Genomic DNA, 20,949 nt, shown 5'->3' with positions numbered 1-20,949 from the left:
AACGAGCAGATCGGTGAGTAAAGCAGACCAGGCCCAGAATAAACTAGTTGGGCAATTTTTGTGTCCCTTTTGTGTGGTGGATTACAGCTCTCTCCTGGCCTCCCCAGAGCTGGTAATCCCCCCCTTTTGTGGGTGTAAACCCAGCGCACGGGGACGGCTCACCAAACTCGCTTGCGTGTCGACTTTTCTATCACTGCCCCGGCAGACTGCTGACACCAACACAAGCACCCGCCTTAAAAAAAAAAAAAAAAGGAAAAAAAAGCCTAACCAGAATCCCATTCCCTACATGCCTCACACACGGCCTCACAACTGTAAACCACCTCACCACGAAGTACGAGTTTAGAGATTTGGAGGGACTCCATCAGGACGCTTCAACCCCTCGATAAAAGAGGAACGATCCAACATTTCATAGTTATTTTAGAAGCCAAACAGGAACGGGTCACTGTAAACAGCACCTTCACACATGCAGAGTAGTATTGCACCTTTCGTTTTATATTGCTAATGCAACACTGGTGTTTTAGGACTCTTCGTATCTGGTTGCTTGAATAACAAACTTGTATGTGATTTCATGTTCCCACCAGCGCAGGAAATTCCTTCAATAACTTGTTCTTTTGGATGCAATTAAAACTGACAGCCAAGCCAAGGGCCACATGCCAAGCCATTTTACGTAACTCGGTTGGAATCATTTAGCGCTATCTTGTGGCGATTAAGCATTGCTCCTCCATTAGATAACTGATGATCAATTCTGATGCTAAAATGTAGTTTCCGTCATTATTTGTTCGCTGCAGCGAAAGATGCAAGACAAGTCTACTAACTGTATAATGCTCTCGTATGTCCACATGCCCTCCAGTAAAACATATGGACATGTGTATTTTTTGAGACTATGTGAGAAATTGCCTGACGTCTAAGTTCATGCATCTACTACACTGTGAACTTTATTTATATTGTTTATGAAGTAAACCATGTGCGAGGGTTAGCCCTTCTTAAACATTAAACGTGGCAGTAAACATAAACCAGTTCTAGTACATGGCACATCCCCATGGAAACAGGATTTTTAAAATAATTTTCATTTCAGAGTGAATTTAATGCGCCTCACTATTACATGGTTCTGTGAATTATGGGCAATAATGAAATATTAAATTCTGATACCACACTAGAGGGTGGTTTAATCTGCCTAAAGTGTATAAACAAACAAACAAACACAAAACACCAGTTTGAAACAGGCCAGCTTAGTCTGAGACAAGTTTATTAGAAATAGGTAGACAAAAAAATCCTCACTGCATTTAACTAAAACTTGGCTGAGACAGTTCAGCACAGGATACAGTAATAAGTGTAATCTTGCTTTGCTTACACTTGCATTGATATTCCGAGTGCAAATACAATTTTGGTCATCTATTGGTATGCCATCCTTTTCTTGATTAATTTTGTTCTGCCCAGCTATTTGGCGCACGTCTTTGACCATTTCACCCTTACATATAATGGAAGCAATCAGGGTTTTGATGCCTGCTACACTTTCAGGTGTGTATACCAAAACAAAACAGAGTCATAGCCATTTACTTGGAACCATTCAATAGTTTGTACAGACAGTATTATGTATTTGCAATATATCTGTTATGTACATGAATTTACGTCAAGGGGAAGAAAAACCCCTTCTTCAAAAGTGATTCAAGGGAGGTACCAATAGAAACTGACCAGCAAACACACAAATCAAGCATTTTCATTCATGTCATATGCCTGGCACACCAATGGGCAATTGTGGGCATCATTCATACTTGTTAAACATCACTGAAGGAAATGTCAGTCTCACTTGCAAAAAAAAACTAATACCTTTCAATTTATAAATTAACAAAAACTATTTTTTTACAGCCTGCACCACAGAGAAGGACGAAAATAATGTTGGGGAAGGGCAATTCCAAATTTGATTTAAATTTCTACAGCCAATCTTGCTTCATCAGTCGGGACACCAATGGTAAGCTCACGGAGTACGCACTCACTGATACAGAACAAAGGATGTAAGACTTCTGCAGGAGCCCACTGCAGCCATTTTAGTTAAGTTTAATGGATAAGAACTATAAACCCACAACACGCCATGGAAACTATATTGTCCGTGTGGAATTGAACAGAGAGGCACAGGGACTGCCGTGTCTTCAGAGGCAGCTCTGTACATCAAAACACAGTAGGCCCTGCCCCACAAATATCTTCACAGATAGATAGAACAGCATTTTTATATATGTTTAAAAAAAAAAAAACCTGCAATGATTTGTTTTTTATATAGTTACCAATTGATTTCCTAATTGTTTTTTTCTCCCCAACCAATTGACATTAAGTGAAAATCCTTGCTTTCAAGTGTAACTCAGACGACAGTCCCTCTTTACTCCAGGTCAGGCATCTCTGCAAAAGAGAATAGAACGATACATTTTGTTTAGTTTATTCTGAAGGAGCCATTTGTGTTGGTTTGAGCTCACTGAGTCATGTAAGTCATGCTATAATCTAATAAGTAAGTCTGAAATGGCAAACAATCAAAAATGATGGCAGTCGAGAAGAATGTGGTGTCAAATAACAGCTTGCAAACTGAGTTGGGCTTGTCTGAACCAGCTTTACACGCATTGATTGTATTATTGTTTTGACGCTGTACAGCCATCTAGATACCACTTGTTTATAGTCTAGTTACATGTGCAGGTTTGGCAAACACTGCACTGGGTAGCTTGTGAGCATGAAATTAAAGAGCATTTCGTTCGTACAGCAAGTTAGTTGGATGACTAAATTGCATTATTGCCTTTACAACACCATGTTTTCTTAAATGATGCATCCTAGTTATTGCAAGTACAATGCTCAGCAACATGCCTCTTTTCCCTCATGGGTATAATTATGGTAAATGAGGCCATTACATAAAGAACACTTTGTCAATGTTTCACTATCTGTATTAAAGAAAAAAGGAACTGTGTATCTGGTTATGAATTGTAACTACAGGGAGTATCTCTGCGTGTTCATGTGAGGCTCTATGTAAGCCCTGAGAACAGCAAATTAACTTTGGTATTTTCTGAGCAGTGTGTGTGTGTGTGTGTGTGTGTGTGTGTGTGTGTGTGTGAGTAACTGCTTTACGCCGTTGGCACAAGCAGGCTGCTGAACAAAATGACACTTATGGTCTGGAAAATGGAGTAAAAGGAGGAGAGTGAAAACTGATGGGAAGGGGAACTTACTTTCATCATCACTATCGGCAGTGTCCTCCTGTGGGGGCAGATCACACAGACATTTAACACATGTCCATATTCCAAACATACTTGGATTTTCTGCACATAGCTTTGCTGTGTAAAAACTATTATTTCTAGATATTTTGTATTTATAAATGGCTCTCTTCAAATTTGTGCCATTTGCTGAAAAAAAAATCACTCCTGTTCAGTCACAACATGCTACAATGCCACCGTGCTAGCCATTTCATGCATTTAACTAGTGATGACTCCTATAAATAAATTATTATAATCCATTTCATGGGACTTACGTCATCTGCAGGATCCCCATCTGGACCTAGTTCATCTTCCCCACCCATGTTGCTCATCATCTGCCAAGGTGAAAGCAACCATTCTTTAAAGCACTCTTACAGATATTCATCTTAAATGATGATTTATAGTGATATGTGTACACACACACACACACACACACACACACACACACACACACACACACACACACACACACACACACACACACACACACACACACACACACACACACACACACACACACACACACACACAGCATTACCATTGTTCTTTTTAACCTTACACCATTTATATAATTTCAAAAACACATCTTTAAATGTCATTGTTTGTTCAAAGCCTTTCTGTTTTTCAACAGTCACTAAATATATACCAGAGACATTGCAAAGAGACATTGCAAGGGAGGAGACAAATCAATGACAGGAAAATAGGTGGAAATAGGAGGGAATATGTAATGCCAAACATGGCGGATGTGAACTAGAGGGCCTTCCCTGTACTATAAAGAGCCAATCACATTGTTTAAAATGGCATAACTGATGGTTTGCCTCCCCTGTACATTCTGTTTATTTTCAATGTTGCCATAACAATTGCAGCACCGCAAATTTAGCGTATGCGTAGCTAGCGAGCTAGCAAGTCAACAGGAAGACAGTATTTTCTAGCCTCATTTGAGCGGCAGGGGCAACAATGTTCACACCACTAAGGTCATATTTAAACCGTGGATTCACATGACATACTTTGTTTTATTGTCTGTTACACTATCCTTTGTGGAGTTATGGATCTCCCCCCCATACATTAGATAGGAGCCTGGTCTGGCTTGCCCTATAATAGCTGCCCGGAGCCGAGATGGCTGCAGAGTGGCGAGATGAGGACTCTGCATATGCGTCCAAGTCCAAAACACACGACATAAAAGCCTGCATAACGCACCTTGTATGAATAATTAGATTGGTTCAGGCCAATTGTGGTGTACAGCATTGTAAGTATCAATATTTTCAGACAATTTCTTGTGGTCAGGTTCATCTGATTTACATTACCACAAACATGACTCAAGGGCGTAATTGTGAAGTTCAGACCTCTGAGAAGCGATCATAGTTGCCGAACTCTTCATCCGAATCCTCTTCCCAGTCTTTCCAGTTATTGAAGTCCACACTGAGCCAGGTGAGCTGTGATACCAAGATAAATATAGTTAAGCTCCTGTGTTTACTCTCAAAAGCCGCAATCCATGAAAATTAAATTTAACAATGAATCCCATCTGTTAGAAAATCTATTGTTTGAGGCTGTCAATTGAACTGCACAAGGGTCAGTTAAACTTATAAGCATGTTCAAGTCACTTATGCTTGCCTACAGAGTGATTGCTGGTTCTGCTCCCACCTACCTAAATGCTCTTGTAAGGTAATGTTACACCTAGGATGCTGCGCTCGTCTACTGAGCGTCGCCCATCTCTGCTGTCTCTGCAAGTACGGCAAGCCAGACTATTCTCACCAACTTGGTGGAACGAACTGCCTAGCACTACCAGAGCAGGGGCGTCCCTCTCTACTTCGAAGAAGCTTTTGAAGACCCAACTCTTCAGAGAGAATCTCCTTTCCTAACTGGCACTTCAACTAGTACTTAACTTGCACTTACATTCCTGCACTTCTTTTTCTTTTCTATTTATTTTCTTCTATTTCTTATGTAAAGTAGTATTTATTGTTACACCAGGTTTTCTATTGCTCGTAGCCTGACTGTTCTCTCCCTTGTACGTCGCTTTGGACAAAAGCGTCTGCTAAATTACTTAATGTAAAATGTTAATATAAACTTAAATTAACTCCATAAAGAAAGTATAAACATAAATGCACAGAAAAACTCAAAAAACTAAAACAAAAATCAATAACATCTCAGATGAAAAACTGTTTAATCTGATCAAATGTAGATTTGTGTCTATTGACCAAAAGCCAGGTTGTTCTGACCTTTGCTTTGTCTTTTGTTAACCGTGGCCAAGACTTCCCAGCTTGAGACTTCCGTAGACAACACAACACAGACCTGTCTGTGCGCTTGTGCTTTGAGTCCTGAAACAAAACGTAATAATTAATACTCCTGCTTTGACTCCTCAAACAAATGTCAACTAAAAAAATACAATACATGAAATTCAGCTGCAAGGAGCAATGAGGGGGGCCAAGCAACCCAGCCGGACATAGTTGCCTTGGAAACTTAATTGCCGTAATTATGTCAAGCACAGAACTTTAAGCCGCCCGCCGCGAATGGGCAAACCAGACGTGACGGAGTTGGTACTCGGTCTGCAACCCAGCCCCGGCCCGAATACCGGGGACAGGGAGACTCTGAGTTTGTTTCCTGGAGGTGTTGATTTCTAGGGTTTTCATGTCAACTGCCCAAAGACTGGCTGAGCTCACGTCCTGTTTGGTAGGTTTGCCGCCAAGTTTCATAGGCTGTTACCAATGAATGGTTTTGTAAATTGTTTGATAAGTTTGGCTAGTTAAAAGCTAATCCGTCAGAAAAGCACATACTGAATTCGGCAAGTGTGCTGCACTTTATCCCCAACTCCAAAACAGCCAAATCACATCACTTCATTTTGTGCAACAGCCAATCATTTATCAGACCTAAAGCTCGAATGTACCCTCCACATGTCGAATGTGTACGACAACATAGGCAGCCCGGGGCGCCGATTTTGCAAAACTATGTAATAATTTGTTCTCGCCCACATCTTTCACTTTTTGTCCCGCTCTCGCCTTTAAAATTCCACAAGTGGCCGTTTATGTGGAATGGATTTTTCAGTCCCGCTTCTACCTACTACTCCCATGACAATGTGCCATGTGTCCGCACCGTAGCGCGTTGGTCTGAAGATCATCTTTGCCAAATTTCATGAACAAATGCACATGTTGGCTAATTGTGGCACCCCTTAGTGGTGAAATGGCAGAATTTGTTTTGGAGTGCCTCAAAATAGGGTCTTACATCCAACCATTACGTTTCACACGACACATAAAGGAAATACCAATTTGACATAATTTCATGTTTTGCAGCTGTGTCGTCAAATACACAACCTCAAAACAGAAAATGGCAACACGTTCTGATGTCAGACATTAAGAGTAATGACTATAAACGTGTTTTTTTTTTACTTATTATAGTGATGAAATGTGGTAATAGTTGCTGGACTCACTCAGGGCAGTCTTGAGTCAGTCCAGCAAGTTGGTATACATTAACTTGCTTTGCTTACTCCTAAGTAAGACCAACCCTAAGAAAGACCCCTGCCGGATTGATGAACGCGGGGGAATGTGTTCCTTAACTGTGTTCGAGATTGAGGTTCATTCTCTGCTTGGCCCCAAATAAGGTAGAAACACAACACGCAGCTTTGCCCCCAATTAATAATATAATATGCATTCTTTCCCAATGGTGTCTGCATCCAGCATGGTCTGATTGCCAGTCCAGCTATTCTATTCAGTACAGTGATATAGTCTATTTCTACAACAACAGAAAAATATTGCATACTGCAACCATACTTACATTTGGCTCAATTGCCTCGAAGAGCTGAATTTCATTTTGGTGTTTAGCATTATCGGTCCCTCCAACACAGCTTCAAAATCAGAGTAAAACAGAGACATGAAAAAAATGACATGCACATACTTTCAGTCAACTGTCTAAACTGTTTGTCAATATTCTATTGATTGCACTTTATTACAACTGCAACAAACATAAGATCAGGATGTTGTCTGTTACCTTATATGCATAAATGCAAACCAGACCTTACCTAAAAATAATTTGTGATGGCTCGAATTTTAGTTGGAGATCTTTGCTGTCTTCAATACAAAATTCCACAAAGACCGCATCCCTTCTGTCATACCACTTAGCACTGGCTGACTGCCTGTTGAATAGCACAAGAGAGCAGGACAAAGTTTGAATACCTTGACTGTCTCTAATAAACTGAATGAAACTGAGATCTTAAACATCAAGGTTACCAATTACCTGTTAAAAGCCTCACACAGGATTTGTTATAGGTTAGGATAGGCACAGAAACAGGTTATACAGGAAGCCTAGATGACCTTATAATAGATAGCAAGAGCATGACATAGCATTGGAACAAGCTACCAAAAGACATTTTGTTGGAATGCTGTTTATCATGACAAGAAATGTTAAGTTGCTCATGTTGATGCGGGGGTAATACAACATGGATTGAAGACGCAAGGTCACGGTGGTGAATGAAACCAATCAAAATCTAGATTATAAAGTGGCCTGGACGTCTGCATTCCAAAAACCTGGTTTCCTTTTCACCTTCCTTTTATGGATGCTTTCTATTGACACCTAGCACCAACAATTCTTTGGCTAACAGTGTTGCGTTACCAAGACAACAGCAGCCATTGGCAAGAAAGAAAAAACATTAGCCAACTGGCTAACATGACTACCCAAGAGGTAAACACAAGAAAATAATGTTAAGGCTCCACCAGAATAGTCTGCCATGCGACAACGCAAAGCAAAGCAAGATCATACCATATATTAGGTCAGGGACATAAACATGTATCTTGAGCAATGTTAAGAAGTAGCATAATACCACACACAGTTCAAGGTCGAGGGTCAGCTAGGTATCCTAGATGGTTTACTAGCTCAACTACTAGACAGCAGAAGGTTGCACTTGCAAGAGGTAAACAGAGATTGCAACCTGCCTGATTTCACTGTAATATCCCAAAGGACTTTGGAGGTCCACACGTCACCGGCTAGTTAGCTATTACCTACCAATCATTTAAATTGGCAATATCTAATCGGTTGTCTACTCAAACCAGAAACAATGCTAGCATCATCGTCATCCTCGATATTACCGACCAGATTTTACAACTGATTAGAAAACGTTAAATAAGTGATGATAATACATGTATCTAAACGTTAGATTGCAGAACCGTCGTAGCTTGCCAGGGTAGCTAATTTAGCTAATATTTCCTGATCAAAGCATCGCTTAGTGATGCTAGAAAACATGCCTGCTTGTCAATAAGAAACCAACACATTGTCATTTTGGGGGACGCTTTGGAGTTAGTGATTGATACAACTCCGACACACAAAATGACAGGCAAGTCGAAAAAAACTATTGAAAACTAAAATACTGCTTAGCACCCGGTCAGTCCACTATGAAGTTATCTGACGTTAGCTTACCGGTAATGGCTTTACCCACGTGATCAAATCGAAAATATCTCCCAGTTTAGTGTTAAATCAAATTTCATACATCAAATGAAAACTATAAAGACAAACGCTATGACAGAGAAACCTGTTTAAAAAATAATTTTAAATATTAACAAACCCACTATTCATTAAACATTAGGGGCAGGAATAATGAGTTCATCAACAAGCGTTACCTGGCTTGATTTAGCTAGCTTCTGACAGTTCCGAATAAAGGCCTAGCACATATGAATGCTCGGCTTATATTTGTACCCGTCAGAAATGGGTTACAGGTGAATTGTTCACCTGAAGCTGTTTAACCCATGGATGCTAAAAACACCCTTTGATTACCAGTCCTCAAATAGTTTATACCGCTAGACAGAGGTAAACGGGACAGATCCTTGCATTTGAAGGTGTGAGTTAGCGTTAACATTAGCTTCAGCAAGCTAACATTATTTCATCCTCCTTCAGTGTTGTCGACCCAACTTACATCTCTATCTCTTTTCTGTTATCCTACTTCGTTTCCCGACTGTTGTGGTGCCCGTTTAAGTCCTCTTCTGAATATTTTGTTACAGTGTGACAAACCTACAAGTATAGCAGGAGGGAAATGTACCCAAGTTAACGTTAAATATGAAAACCACCAAGTCACTAGCCTCGCGTGTCTTTCCTGTGGATCTCGCGTAATGACGCAGCTTTGCTCCGAGTCTCGCGCTCGATTTTTCTAGAGCTTCCAGTGGTTCACATGGTGTAGTTCAACTAATTGTTTCCTAAAGCAAATTAATGTTGTAAACACTCTACTTTTATATCCTTGCCGTGATGGTTTGAGTGTGTTTAGATTGTTGAAGTAGAGCGAGGTGAAGGTGTATAGCGTAGATGTTACAATACAGAGATGTAGCCTACAACCTACAGATTGTTCAGACACTGTTTATTACGCCAGCATAATCTTGATTTTTGAAAATATTTTCCAGTATTGTCAACACTGCAAGAACATGACATTTGTCATGGGTGTATTTTACACTGTCATTGTGGCTGCTACTCCTTGTAGCCATAGCCTATATTTCAATGCATCTCCAAAAATTCAAGCCATGAAGACGCCTAAGTGCTCAATCAAATACAAATGAATGTGCATGAGAGGGTCCAGGAGTCCTTTAGGCATATTTTGTCTACACACAGACACGTGTTATTTCTTTCCTGCACTTTTGTTTACTTTCTTAACATGCCTCATGCATTTTTTTTTTGTGGATAAGTTCTCAGAGTGGGTTAAATGTTTTGTTGAAGTTAGTGCCACTTGAAAGTATGTGAACCCCTTGAGCACTTAAGAGTTTTCTGTTGTTTTAACATGATTTTTCATTTTTTCATCACCAATTTTCCATAGATGAAATGTCAGGTTTATGTTTATCATTTGCATGTACTTGTTTAGATGGAATTGTTTGAGTAGCCAAAAAACTACATGAAAAATGGAATAAGTGTATTTTCAAAAGTAAGTGAACCCCCAGCTGGATTGGTAAAGTCAAGCAGGTAACAGATTCGGTGAAACATATTTGAGTTCTTAATTAGTCAATTAAGCAAACCAATCAACTGAGACATCCTTAGAAAAAGGGTTGGGCAACACAGATTAAAAGAGAGAGTAACCCAACCAAACTACTGTACTGCCAAGGTGTACCCACACAGATCAACAATGCTGAGAGGAAACGAGATATCCGAGAACATCAGGAAGAAGGTTCTGACAGCCCATCAGTCTTGGGAAAGCTATAAAACCATCTCCAAAAGCTTCCAGCTCCATCCATCCATCCAAGACAAATAATTTAGAAATGGAGGGCATTCAGCATGACTGCATCTCTGCCTAGAAGTGGACGCCCATCAAGACCATCACCAAGAAGCACCAGAAGAATGATAAATCAGGTAAAAGTCAACCCACACATCAACTCTAAAGAGTTTTGGACCTCTCTGGCAGCATCTGGGGTAAATGAACATGGGTCTACAATCAGACGAAAATTGTTGGTTTTGATCGTGACCAATTAATTAAATTAACAGACTCATCTGTCCAAAGAAGGGACTTCCAGAAGGCCTTTGGTTTATCCAAGTGCTCTCTGGCAAAGTTGAAACGGGCAGTGACGATGGCGTAAGGCCGAAACGCGTCTGTACGAAAATAAACTGGTCTTATTTCTAAAGAGAAAAGCTTGAGAGTGCGGTTTTTATTCTACTAATTGTTCTTTCTTGAGAGCAGAGGCTTCCTTCTAGCAACCCGATCATGAATGTCATGTCTATTCAATTTTCGTCTGATTGTAGACGCATGTACATTTACCCCACATTCTGCTAGAGAGGTCCGAAACTCTTTAGAGGTGATGTGTGGGTTGACTTTTACCTGATTTATCATTCTTCTGGTGCTTCTTGGTGATGGTCTTGATGGGCGTCCACTTCTAGAGATGCGGTCATGTTGAATGCCCTCCATTTCTAAATTATTTGTCTTGGATGGATGGATGGAGCTGGAATCTTTTGGAGATGGTCTTATAGCTTTCCCAAGACTGTTGGGCTGTCAGAACCTTCTTCCTGATGTTCTCGGATATCTCGTTTCCTCTCTGCATTGTTGATCTGTGTTGGTACACCGTGGCACTACAGTAGTTTGGTTGGTTTCCTCTCTCTTTTAATCGGTGTTGCCCAACCCTTTTCCTAAGGATGTCTCAGTTGATTGGTTTGCTTAATTGACTAATTAAGCACCCAAATATGTTTCACCGAATCTGTTACCTTTCACCGAATCTGTTACCTACCTACCTGTTCACTTACTTTTGAAAATACATAAAAATACAAAGAACAGCTCTATAAGTATCAGAGACATATTTGGCAGTAGACGGTTTTGTAGAGTGACAAGATTTTAAGGGTGGGCGGTATTAGCAACAGCCATATTTACATATGTTTGGATGTCACATACATACCCTTTAAAGCACAACAAGAGAATACAGAAAGCGAGAGATTTTTTTTTTTTTTTTTTTTTTTTTTTTTTTAACAGCAAAGCTTTACAAGTACGCTCACTCACTTTGTCTACTCAGACAGCCCAAATCCCATCCATTTTAATAGATAATCTTAATGGTCCATGTGGTTCAGACATTTTTTGATGAAAGCTGCCAAAAAGAAATGCCAGTTGTTTGTCAAACTCTTACGCACTGACAACAATCAGTTATCATCAGTTTAATAGTTTTTCTATCAACATGCACTCGGGTGTGTAGGTTTCCAGACACACACTTTGATTTGTTGCTTGAACATTAGAGGGTGCTGTCCCTTCACATATATTAGATTCTTTTCTCTTTTGTCTTCTGTCATTTGTCCTGTAGGCTACTGGATATACTTTTATTTCATGTATCTTCAGACTACCAAGTTTGTCTCATTAAATTAAAAAAAAAAAAACATTATTAGATGTATTAATTAAATAAATAATGCATTTTGGGGAAGCCGAAGTCTTTAATCCATTCCGGAAGGCATCACAACTTTATGGAAAGATAAATAGTAAAACAAAAACTTTTGCAGTAGGCTACAAAATGCCCACCTCCATTAAAATTCAATATGTGATTGTCCTCTGTGTTGTTCTTGTCCATCCTGGCTAAGAGGTCAGCATTAGTTGATCATTTTTAAATACGAATGCCCAGTTCAGTGTGAAGCGCAGCATCACTGTGCACATCTCATGTTTAGTTGTAAACACCAGAGCACACCTGTCTCCAGTGATCACAATCACAAAAAGGTCTTATTGCATCGGGGACCACGTAAACCTATGCTTCCAAATCATGGTAGGCAAGTGTCATGTTGGCAAAGCGGTGGTGCGTAATCCGGACGCAGCCTAGGAAACAATTTGGACCAATCGCAAAAAGTAGTGACGAACTTCCTGCTTACATTTATCTCCGTTTCACCAAAGCAGGATTTGAAAAGGAACAAACTGAATATCACACATGGTTTATGGATAAACTCTTGTTGACAACAACAAAGATGAAGAAGTAGCTCAGTGTAGCGCTACCAACTGCTTAGAGGGGTTTAGTAGGCAGCCTGTTTGCTATGCCGCACTATGTGTCTACGGTTTGGATGTCTTGTTTTCCAAGGACGTAGGGATTTAGGGAGCCACAAAACGCTAGGTCGAAACCTATTTCTGGAATATACGTCTAATTGCGAGGTGGAAAATGATCTTCTGATCGCATTTGTCTGGCTTTTACTGTTCAAATAAATCCAAACAGACCCGATGCAGCACTGGTCGGATGTTTTCACCGTATGGAAGGCTTTAGCTGGTTGCTGTAGTTTTTCTCCTCATAATCAGATCCCACCCGGTCCTGTCGCGACAATAGGTGAGAATATTTTACAATGTAGTCTAACGTTAATGACAGACATAATTATGTTTCCATTGTCCCAAGTAACATCAACCAGACCAACAAGCTGTCAAGTTAATTAAGAGCATTTTAAAAATATTCATGTTTACATTGTCACCTTTTTTTTTTCTTTAAACAGGAAGATATAACTTCAAAATAAGTGGAATTTATGGGATCACAAGGTAATATTTAAATGTTTGATGAAGTGATGAAAATGTAAGGTTACGCAAGGTCTTAATTCCTCACTGATTTGTGTGGGATAGCAGCGAGGAGCTCTTCCTTTGTTTGTACAGTGAGAACATTAAGAACAGCTGATTTCTGTGCAGCAATTCTGCGACCGCCTGTTGGCTCGGCGTTTGCCTGCAGGTATCTGCTATATAAACATCGAATGGTTATACAACTACAAATATAGACTGTTCAATTAATTTGACATAATTGTATATCAAAAGCACACCACAATATACTAGAATGACATCGAAGCGTAATATAAATAAATATTTTACCCTTCCTCACTTGTGGCTTTGTTCATTACGTTACTCCAGCTGACATTGTAGAATATCGACGGAAGTGAAACAGCAAAGGGAGCTTCTCAGACATTCTGCATAGCCAGCCAAGTAGTTTTGTAGCCTACAATTATTTGACATTGAAATAAAGCGGGTGGTAGGTATTCTCTCGGTGATTTATAAGTATGGTAATTCTTGACAAAAGGCATTTTTGTTGTGTTCAGTAGATTACGAAGGAAAATACTACACGTGTACCCTCCAAGTGTTATGCTAGTTAGGCTAGCTAGCTGCATTATCACAACATTGTGTTAAAGGGAAATCCTCACAGAAGCTCATCAGGGCAGATGGATGTTAGTAGTCTGAATTGTTATGCAGCACGTGTAAACATCTGTAACAGTGAAGTTGTTTACACGTGTGAGTTTGTACATTGGTTAACATTTCCCTAAGCATGTTTTACATTTAACTAATTGTATCTAAACTTTCCATTCAAAATTGTCCTCATGGTGCCATCTTCTAGTTCCTTCTCTCCTTAATTGTTGCCTACAACCTCTGACTAACCTTATACTATGCATGTCATGTGAACGTGGTTATCTTTGTTTTCCCCTCAGTTTCATCAGAAGAGATGAGTGTGAGAGCGGGGCAGGGTAGTGACGAAGTGCTGGTGTCACAGGCCGTGTGGGATTACCTGGCAACTGCTGGGAGGCGCTGGCTGCTGGAGTTTGAAGATAAGCAGGGACTAAGCGCAGGCATCGTGCGGCGAGGTGAGCACGGGGGCTGCTGTGCTGTGAGACTTCAGCCAGTGGAGGGCAGCAGCCGGGGAAGGGCCAGAATGATGGAGGGGCCGGTCTCCCCTGCCACACGTAAGGCCTTCATAGACCTGTGCCGCTGTGCACGCAAGGAGATGACCAAATTGGAGGGTGCCCCCAAACGGAAGCGCTCTCTGTTACCATGCGTGGGGGGCATCGAGTTGGATGGGGAAGGGAGTTTACTTTCCCCGCCTCCACCGCCTCTGCCACGGCGCTCCCAGAGGCAGCAGCAGCAGAGGTCCAGGAGGAGTAGTGACGTGGAGACCTGCTTGGTACTCCCCACGCCTCGCCAAGAGGCGACCCTGCAGCCGAGGACAGAGGCCGAGGCCAGGCCCATGGTTACTGTTGCCATGGCTGTAGGTGCTGGGGTGAGCAAGGAGGAGACCAGCATCAGCTGCCCCATTTGCATGGGAGAGATGGTAGACAAAGCCACACTCGAGAAGTGTGGACACACCTTCTGCCGCTCTTGCCTACACCAGGCCTTCCTGGTCAAACGGGCATGCCCGGTGTGCCGTCTGGTGTACGGGCAGCTTGTCGGCAACCAGCCAGCCAATGGAACCATGATGGTGGAGAGAGACCCAGACCTGGAGCTAGCTGGGCATGAGGGCTATGGCTGCATATGCATCATCTACAGCTTTCCTCCTGGCCTGCAGGTGGTGAGTAGTCCAAAACAAGATCATTGAACCAAAATGAGTGCACAATGTGATGATACTAATCACATCCCTTCAAAATGTACAGGTATAGAATTAACAATGCAATTAGGACGCTCTCTAGGAAGAGATGACTCTCCCAAACAACAACTTGGAAGAGACAACTCTCCCAAACAACTACCCCAATCAAAGACAAGGTTTATATTTGGAACAAGAAATACACATAATGTTTGAAAAAGCGACAAGAAATCAATATAATGATTTAACATGAATTACATGACCCATCAGGAAAACACAGAACATTGGGATGGATTATCTGGTGTCTGTGATTGCAGAAATTGACTTGACTTCCAATCTGAAAACATACTGATTGTGTGACACAAAATTGGTCAGGTCTGAGCAAGAGGTTGCAAACATTGTCAAAATAAATTGGAGCTATTACATTGATAAAATTGGTTGCTATTGATTAAAATGACCTTTTAGTCGGAAGTAGTTCTGCTGTGCTTGGAATATGCCTGCATTTAATGCCTAACAGTGATATGCAAAATAATTTCTTACTGCTCTTATGCACAAACTGAATGGATTGTATAGTTTATGTTGGCACTCCAGTGGGTGTGAGCTTGAAGGAAATTACTATTATGAAAAACATTTCCTCTCAATGAATTATTTGTTTACTTAGTTCTTGGACATCTTGAGAAATGCAAAAATATTTCCAGGACAATTTAGCAGTACTAACACATCATGTAGGGGATATTGCGTCTGACTTGTTTCCGTTGTAGGAGGAGCACCCAAACCCAGGAGTCAGGTATCCTGGCACGGACCGAGTTGCCTACCTGCCCGACAGCCCAGAGGGGAACCGAGTTCTGTGCATGTTGAGGCGGGCCTTTGAGCAGCGGCTCATCTTCACTGTCGGCACCTCCATGACCACAGGCATGCATAATGTCATCACCTGGAATGACATTCACCATAAGACCTCAATATGGGGAGGACCACGCTGGTGTGTTTATTTGTTCATTTATGTGTCGGGTCTCTCAAGGACGGGTGTGGGACTATGTGTGATCTGCTATAAGTGATATGCTGTAATTGCTACTCTGTAGGTGCTATTTTGGAATACTTCAGCTATCTGAGGGTACACCGAGATGGCTTCCATGAAATATTATTGCTGTGTGAAAAAAAAAAAAAAAGTCCCCGAGATTTACTATTTGTATGTGTATTTGCATGTCTATATATGTAATCTGTTAAAACACATTATTGAGCGATTACAGTGGGAAGATTGTCAGATATTCTGTGAAACGGTTGTGTTGTGTGCATGCATTGGTTTTTATAATCCCCTATTTGAAAGAAAATGAACCAGGAGGGCTTTCCAAAGGGGCTTATATCAGTGATTGCATAACGAGTCCATGCTTCCCTCTTCTTTTCAGCTTTGGCTATCCAGACCCTACTTACCTGGTTCGGGTGACGGAGGAACTGCGAGAGAAAGGGATAACGGCTGCCTGACGAGCTGAGCACGCTGCACTTTTTGAGTACCAACGAGAGGGACATGGGGGTTTTGCAGGCTCACTGATTATTTTCTCTCCAGGTCACCCAGAGACCAACCATCAGCAGCAGCTGTGGTGCAACCAGGACATGCCCTGTGTTTTGATCCTGCTTTTCTATACTATTGTAGACATCTGTTCAGGTTCTCCTGAGTTGTGTTCATGCCAGCTCTTTGAGTGATGTCATAGCAAGTCCAAGTGCAATCCAGTGATATCTGTCACTTTTCTTTTGTAAAAGGAGCACTTCCAAAACGAACTGTAATGCAAGCTGCTTGGTGGCTAGGCACCTATGTTGCAGTTATAGAGTGTAAACATTTTATCACTGTTAGGATAAAGCAAATGTCTGCACTGCCAAAAGTGCATGTTACAGATCTTATTTCAAGCACACAATAATAGCTGGTTTTCTAGTCATCTTGTTAAGTGAAACAAGATTCGATGGCTCAGTTATGTTATCTGATCATGTCTGGGATAAATGTGACAGCACAGCTTCGATGGATAATGCGGGGGAGTGCAAAAAAAAAGCCCCGGCTCTTGCAATCAGCACTAACAGGCACTTTGGCCATGTGGAAACGACGTCAATGGCTTTATATTGGAGATGGCTGGATTTCTGCTTTGTGTTCGGGAAGGGAGAGCGAGGCTGGAGGGGGCTTTATCAGTCACGTGCCCTTTTCTCTTCCGCAGCCTCCAGATTCGCTACGTTTCTGTGAGGCCATGTCTGTCCTCCAGAGCCTCTCACCTCTCCTCTTTTTCACTCTCCGAGGGAGTTTCCCAGTGTGCACTCACTGCCCTGATGAAGTGGAAACCATACAGGAGGCTCTGGGAGCCCAAATTTAGTTTGTTTACTCCTGTTCAACCTCTCCATCAAATGCTTTCCCTTGTTTGGTTATATTTTGTGAGTTTCAATGTGCTGTTTTTTTCACTAAGGTTGGTGGTCAATTCACTCAAGAAATATTTGAGACTCTGTTTCTCCATCAGATTTATATGATGATGTCAAAGTTTAAAGGGCATGTACACCACTTGACCAAATCAAATGCACAATTATTGCTGAAATGCTTGTGTGCGTTGCTCTTAAATGCCAGGCCTAGCAACATGCACAGTATAGGGTAAGAGATATAATTCTATATTTTTGATTTGTTGAATTCTAACCAGTTTTATGTGCAACGGGGAAATAATAATCAGGAAATATGTTTTAAGTTATTGATTCACATTTAATTAGAATCGTGCCTTCAAAAGAAAGAACAAAGTTCAGAGCATGAGCGTTTCAATTAAGTTTGCTTTTTCAAAAGAAGCAGTTCCTGGATGAAAGTGTTAACCGCGTCTGTAATCTGGTTTAAACATATCCCACTAGTGATCACACAGTGAAAATAGTTACACCATCCTGTATAGCAGCTTTGAAGTCTGAATATCAGAATAGTCAACAAAACCGGCCATTGTTAACCTCATGACTGAAGAAAACTGTTTGAAGGTTGATTCAAGCCGAGTTTACGCCCACACTCACTTGCTCTGCCTTTCCCATCTACTATAACTCACACCATATTAATTTCAGTATCGTCACATCAAGGTTTTGGGTGTTCCCTTGACATTCAAACACTTACTGTTTGTTTAATCTTTGACTTTTTCTGTTGAGGGACCAACATCAAAATTGTTTCGAGAGAGGCAGGGAGTTTACACAAACTACCTTGCAAAACGTTCTATGCAGTGTGTGTGGAGAAACAATAAACCTAGTGCTTGTTGACTGAATGGTACTAATTTGCTTTTATAGTTGTGTTGGTTTGTATTCATGATTGAATTGTCTGTTTAACTTTTGAGATACGTGCTTTACATTTTCATACTTGAATAAAAGAATGTTCCCTTGAGCCATGGTGTTGATCGATACAATGGACCACAGTCGTATATCTATTTTAAGTCAGCTGGAAATGTGAAAAGTTCCCATTTCGGAACGTTCAACTTTCAAGTTGAGAGCGTTCACAGAATGACAACAAACAGGCAAGAGGGTTAAGTAAACTAGCTAGCCAGAAGGTAAACATTGCGTTTCTTACACAACAGTAAACTGTTAAGCATCGTTTCTTATCAGAATCATGATCTTTCACCACAAACGTTGCCATGTCAAGTGACGTCAAACCTACTTCTCGGAGCTATCAAAAACCTCCCACTTTACTAGTGTTGTTTTCTCCCACTCGGAGGTCCAAACTTTCCCACTTATTCATGAACGCATTAAAAATTAAAGCATTAAAAAACGTCAACGCGCTTTCTATAGCATATTAAAATGGTATCGATTATGTAGTTATTACACAGCCTCCCGAGAAACTCCTAAAATGAAACCCCCTTGCTAACAGAAATATGACGTTCGGTGTTAGCATAGGGCTACAACAAAAGACAGCTGTGTACATGATTACGGTAATTCCAACTGGTGACATACGGGAAGCGCTCTCCTTTCTGTTTGTTTTCCACCGGGCTATTTCCTGAAAGTCGACCAATGGTCAGATGGTATTTCATATTTTCTTACACTTAGACGCCTGGGTGGATCATATACATGATAATTTGAGGGCGTCGACGAGTTTCATATCGTGTGACATGAGCAACGAGTGCAATGAGTCAGTGGCGCTGAACGTTCCGATGTCTGTTCGGAGCAAGGGTGCTAATTGTAAACACCGTCTTGAGTGAAATGTGTTGAGGCGTCATACTCCAAATTGTAAATCGTACTAGGCCTACTGTAAAGGAAAACAACCTCTAGGATGACTTTATCCTTGGGCGAAGGAGATCCTTTAGAGGAAGGCAAGACAGCCGAAGAAATGCATGACAGCTACTGCATTGTTTGTATGGACAATATTCAGAATAAGAAAACTTTGAAATGTTCTCATTCCTTCTGTTCAAGTTGCATAGAGGGTGTATTCAGAGTGAAACCTGCGTGTCCGGTGTGTAATACGTTTTATGGGACTTATCACGGCACTCAGCCTCGGGATGGAGTCATGAAAGTGACCCGCATTTGGCAACGTTTACCTGGGTATGAGAGCAGTGGAACTATTGTTATCGACTACCATTTTCCACCAGGGATCCAAGGGGTGAGTTTGGTGTGTTGGAATGGTTTAGTTATTTCTCTAAAGAGTAGCGTATAGGTTTCAAATGCAGATGATATGGGCGTTTCAAGCTAATTTGCTGACACTATCAATTCCATATATGGAATTCTGAAGGACATGTAACCTCCTTCCAGCATTGTCAACACAGGAAGCATGCTGCACTTCACATACACGTTTTGTGTTTATTGAGATTTTACATTTATTTGATTTTCACATAAACTGTCAATCTAGTAAAGCCTTTTAAAGTAATTCAGTGTCTGCATCTGCTGCCCAATTTGCAACTTAATTAAAGCGGTCATTGAGTAAGTAAATATTTTGTGATCTTACTTAATATCTCCTTTGGACACCACAGCCTGAACATCCAAACCCAGGCATACGTTACTCCAGCACATCCAGACGGGCTTTTCTCCCGGCCTGTGAGGAGGGTGAGCGGGTACTCCAGCTGCTGACGACTGCATTTAAGCGCAGGCTCATCTTCACCATAGGAACCTCTTCCACCACCGGGCTCTCCAATGTCATCACCTGGAACGACATTCATCACAAGACCAACTTGGGTGGAGGTCCTGCTCTGTAATGACCCTGTTTAATACTAAAAAGAGCCCAAGGCCATGTCATGATATTGTTATTGCGTTTATTTTCATACCAGGTGGTTGACACACAAACATTGACGAATGAGCACCTTTTTTACACTGTTATGTCAGCCATACCCCATGTCTTGATCTTTCTTAAAAGATCTATAACAGAGGTATTCAGCGTAAGATTGGTCAAGCCATCAAGTTGACCGTATCCATAAAATCAGTGCATTTTATAGTTACACTATAACCATGTGTAACATTTTCATGTCCATTAACTCATCCTAATGTTGTGTCTTTAAATCCATGCACCCAGCTTTGGCTACCCAGATCCAGGTTACCTCAGACGGGTTCAGGAGGAGCTGTACGTGAAGGGAGTCACCATAGCGACCCTGGAGCACTCACCCATGGAGAGCCCAGTATGAGAGGCCTTCAGTTGCCTGCTTGCCTACTAGAGCCCTAATCAGCCAGGGTCGAAGCTATATCTCAGTAACAGCCAATTGTATCATAAGACTTTAAAAGCAAAGGAATGGAATGGAATGTACTTGGATGATCACATGTGAATCAGTGAATGAGAGACAGATGTGCCTTTTTTTAAATTAATTGCTGTAGTGCAGTGTTGTCCATCACTCAGTCTTGTTCCTAATGTGTTACGAGTCGTAAAAAACGTTCCATGTGTTAGCGGCCTTCATGAGGAAATAAATATGATTATACCTTAATGTGTCAGACATGGCTAAACGTCTGTCCTCTTTGCATGCGTCAGAGGCTCTAAATGGCCTTGGAAAGCTTTAATTTATAGTCCTGATGCCTGTCCCAGTTTGTCCACCAGGGGG

The 20,949-nt window shown here is 41.2% G+C and overlaps 3 protein-coding genes across 3 annotated transcripts; 2 read left to right on the top strand and 1 right to left on the bottom strand.

Moving 5' to 3' along the window:
- Positions 1–1,229: 1,229 nt before the first annotated feature.
- On the bottom strand, positions 1,230–9,280 carry ptges3a (prostaglandin E synthase 3a (cytosolic)). The gene is made up of 8 exons (XM_080831830.1): positions 9,118–9,280; positions 7,234–7,347; positions 6,990–7,059; positions 5,441–5,539; positions 4,568–4,657; positions 3,500–3,559; positions 3,201–3,228; positions 1,230–2,391 (listed from the first exon to the last, which is right to left on the bottom strand). Coding segments are annotated over exons 1-8 (483 nt in total). The 5' UTR covers positions 9,120–9,280; the 3' UTR covers positions 1,230–2,371.
- Positions 9,281–12,657: 3,377 nt separating this feature from the next.
- dtx3 (deltex E3 ubiquitin ligase 3) lies at positions 12,658–16,429 on the top strand (the record flags this gene model as incomplete). The annotated part of the gene is made up of 5 exons (XM_080833742.1): positions 12,658–12,952; positions 13,113–13,155; positions 14,085–14,938; positions 15,712–15,929; positions 16,354–16,429. Exons 2-5 carry the CDS (start codon positions 13,143–13,145, stop codon positions 16,427–16,429), a joined length of 1,161 nt encoding a protein of 386 aa, XP_080689868.1. The 5' UTR covers positions 12,658–12,952; positions 13,113–13,142.
- Positions 16,430–19,119: 2,690 nt separating this feature from the next.
- LOC308383127 (putative E3 ubiquitin-protein ligase DTX3) lies at positions 19,120–20,735 on the top strand. Its single transcript, XM_080860722.1, has 3 exons — positions 19,120–19,529; positions 19,897–20,114; positions 20,433–20,735. Exons 1-3 carry the CDS (start codon positions 19,203–19,205, stop codon positions 20,539–20,541), a joined length of 654 nt encoding a protein of 217 aa, XP_080716848.1. The 5' UTR covers positions 19,120–19,202; the 3' UTR covers positions 20,542–20,735.
- The last annotated feature ends 214 nt before the right edge of the window (positions 20,736–20,949 follow it).

This window comes from Sprattus sprattus (genome assembly GCF_963457725.1).
Source record: "Sprattus sprattus genome assembly, chromosome: 2".
Classification (NCBI taxonomy): Eukaryota; Metazoa; Chordata; class Actinopteri; order Clupeiformes; family Clupeidae; genus Sprattus; species Sprattus sprattus.
Note: the sequence above shows the minus strand (reverse complement) of the source record. Positions and strands in the feature narration are given on the sequence as shown.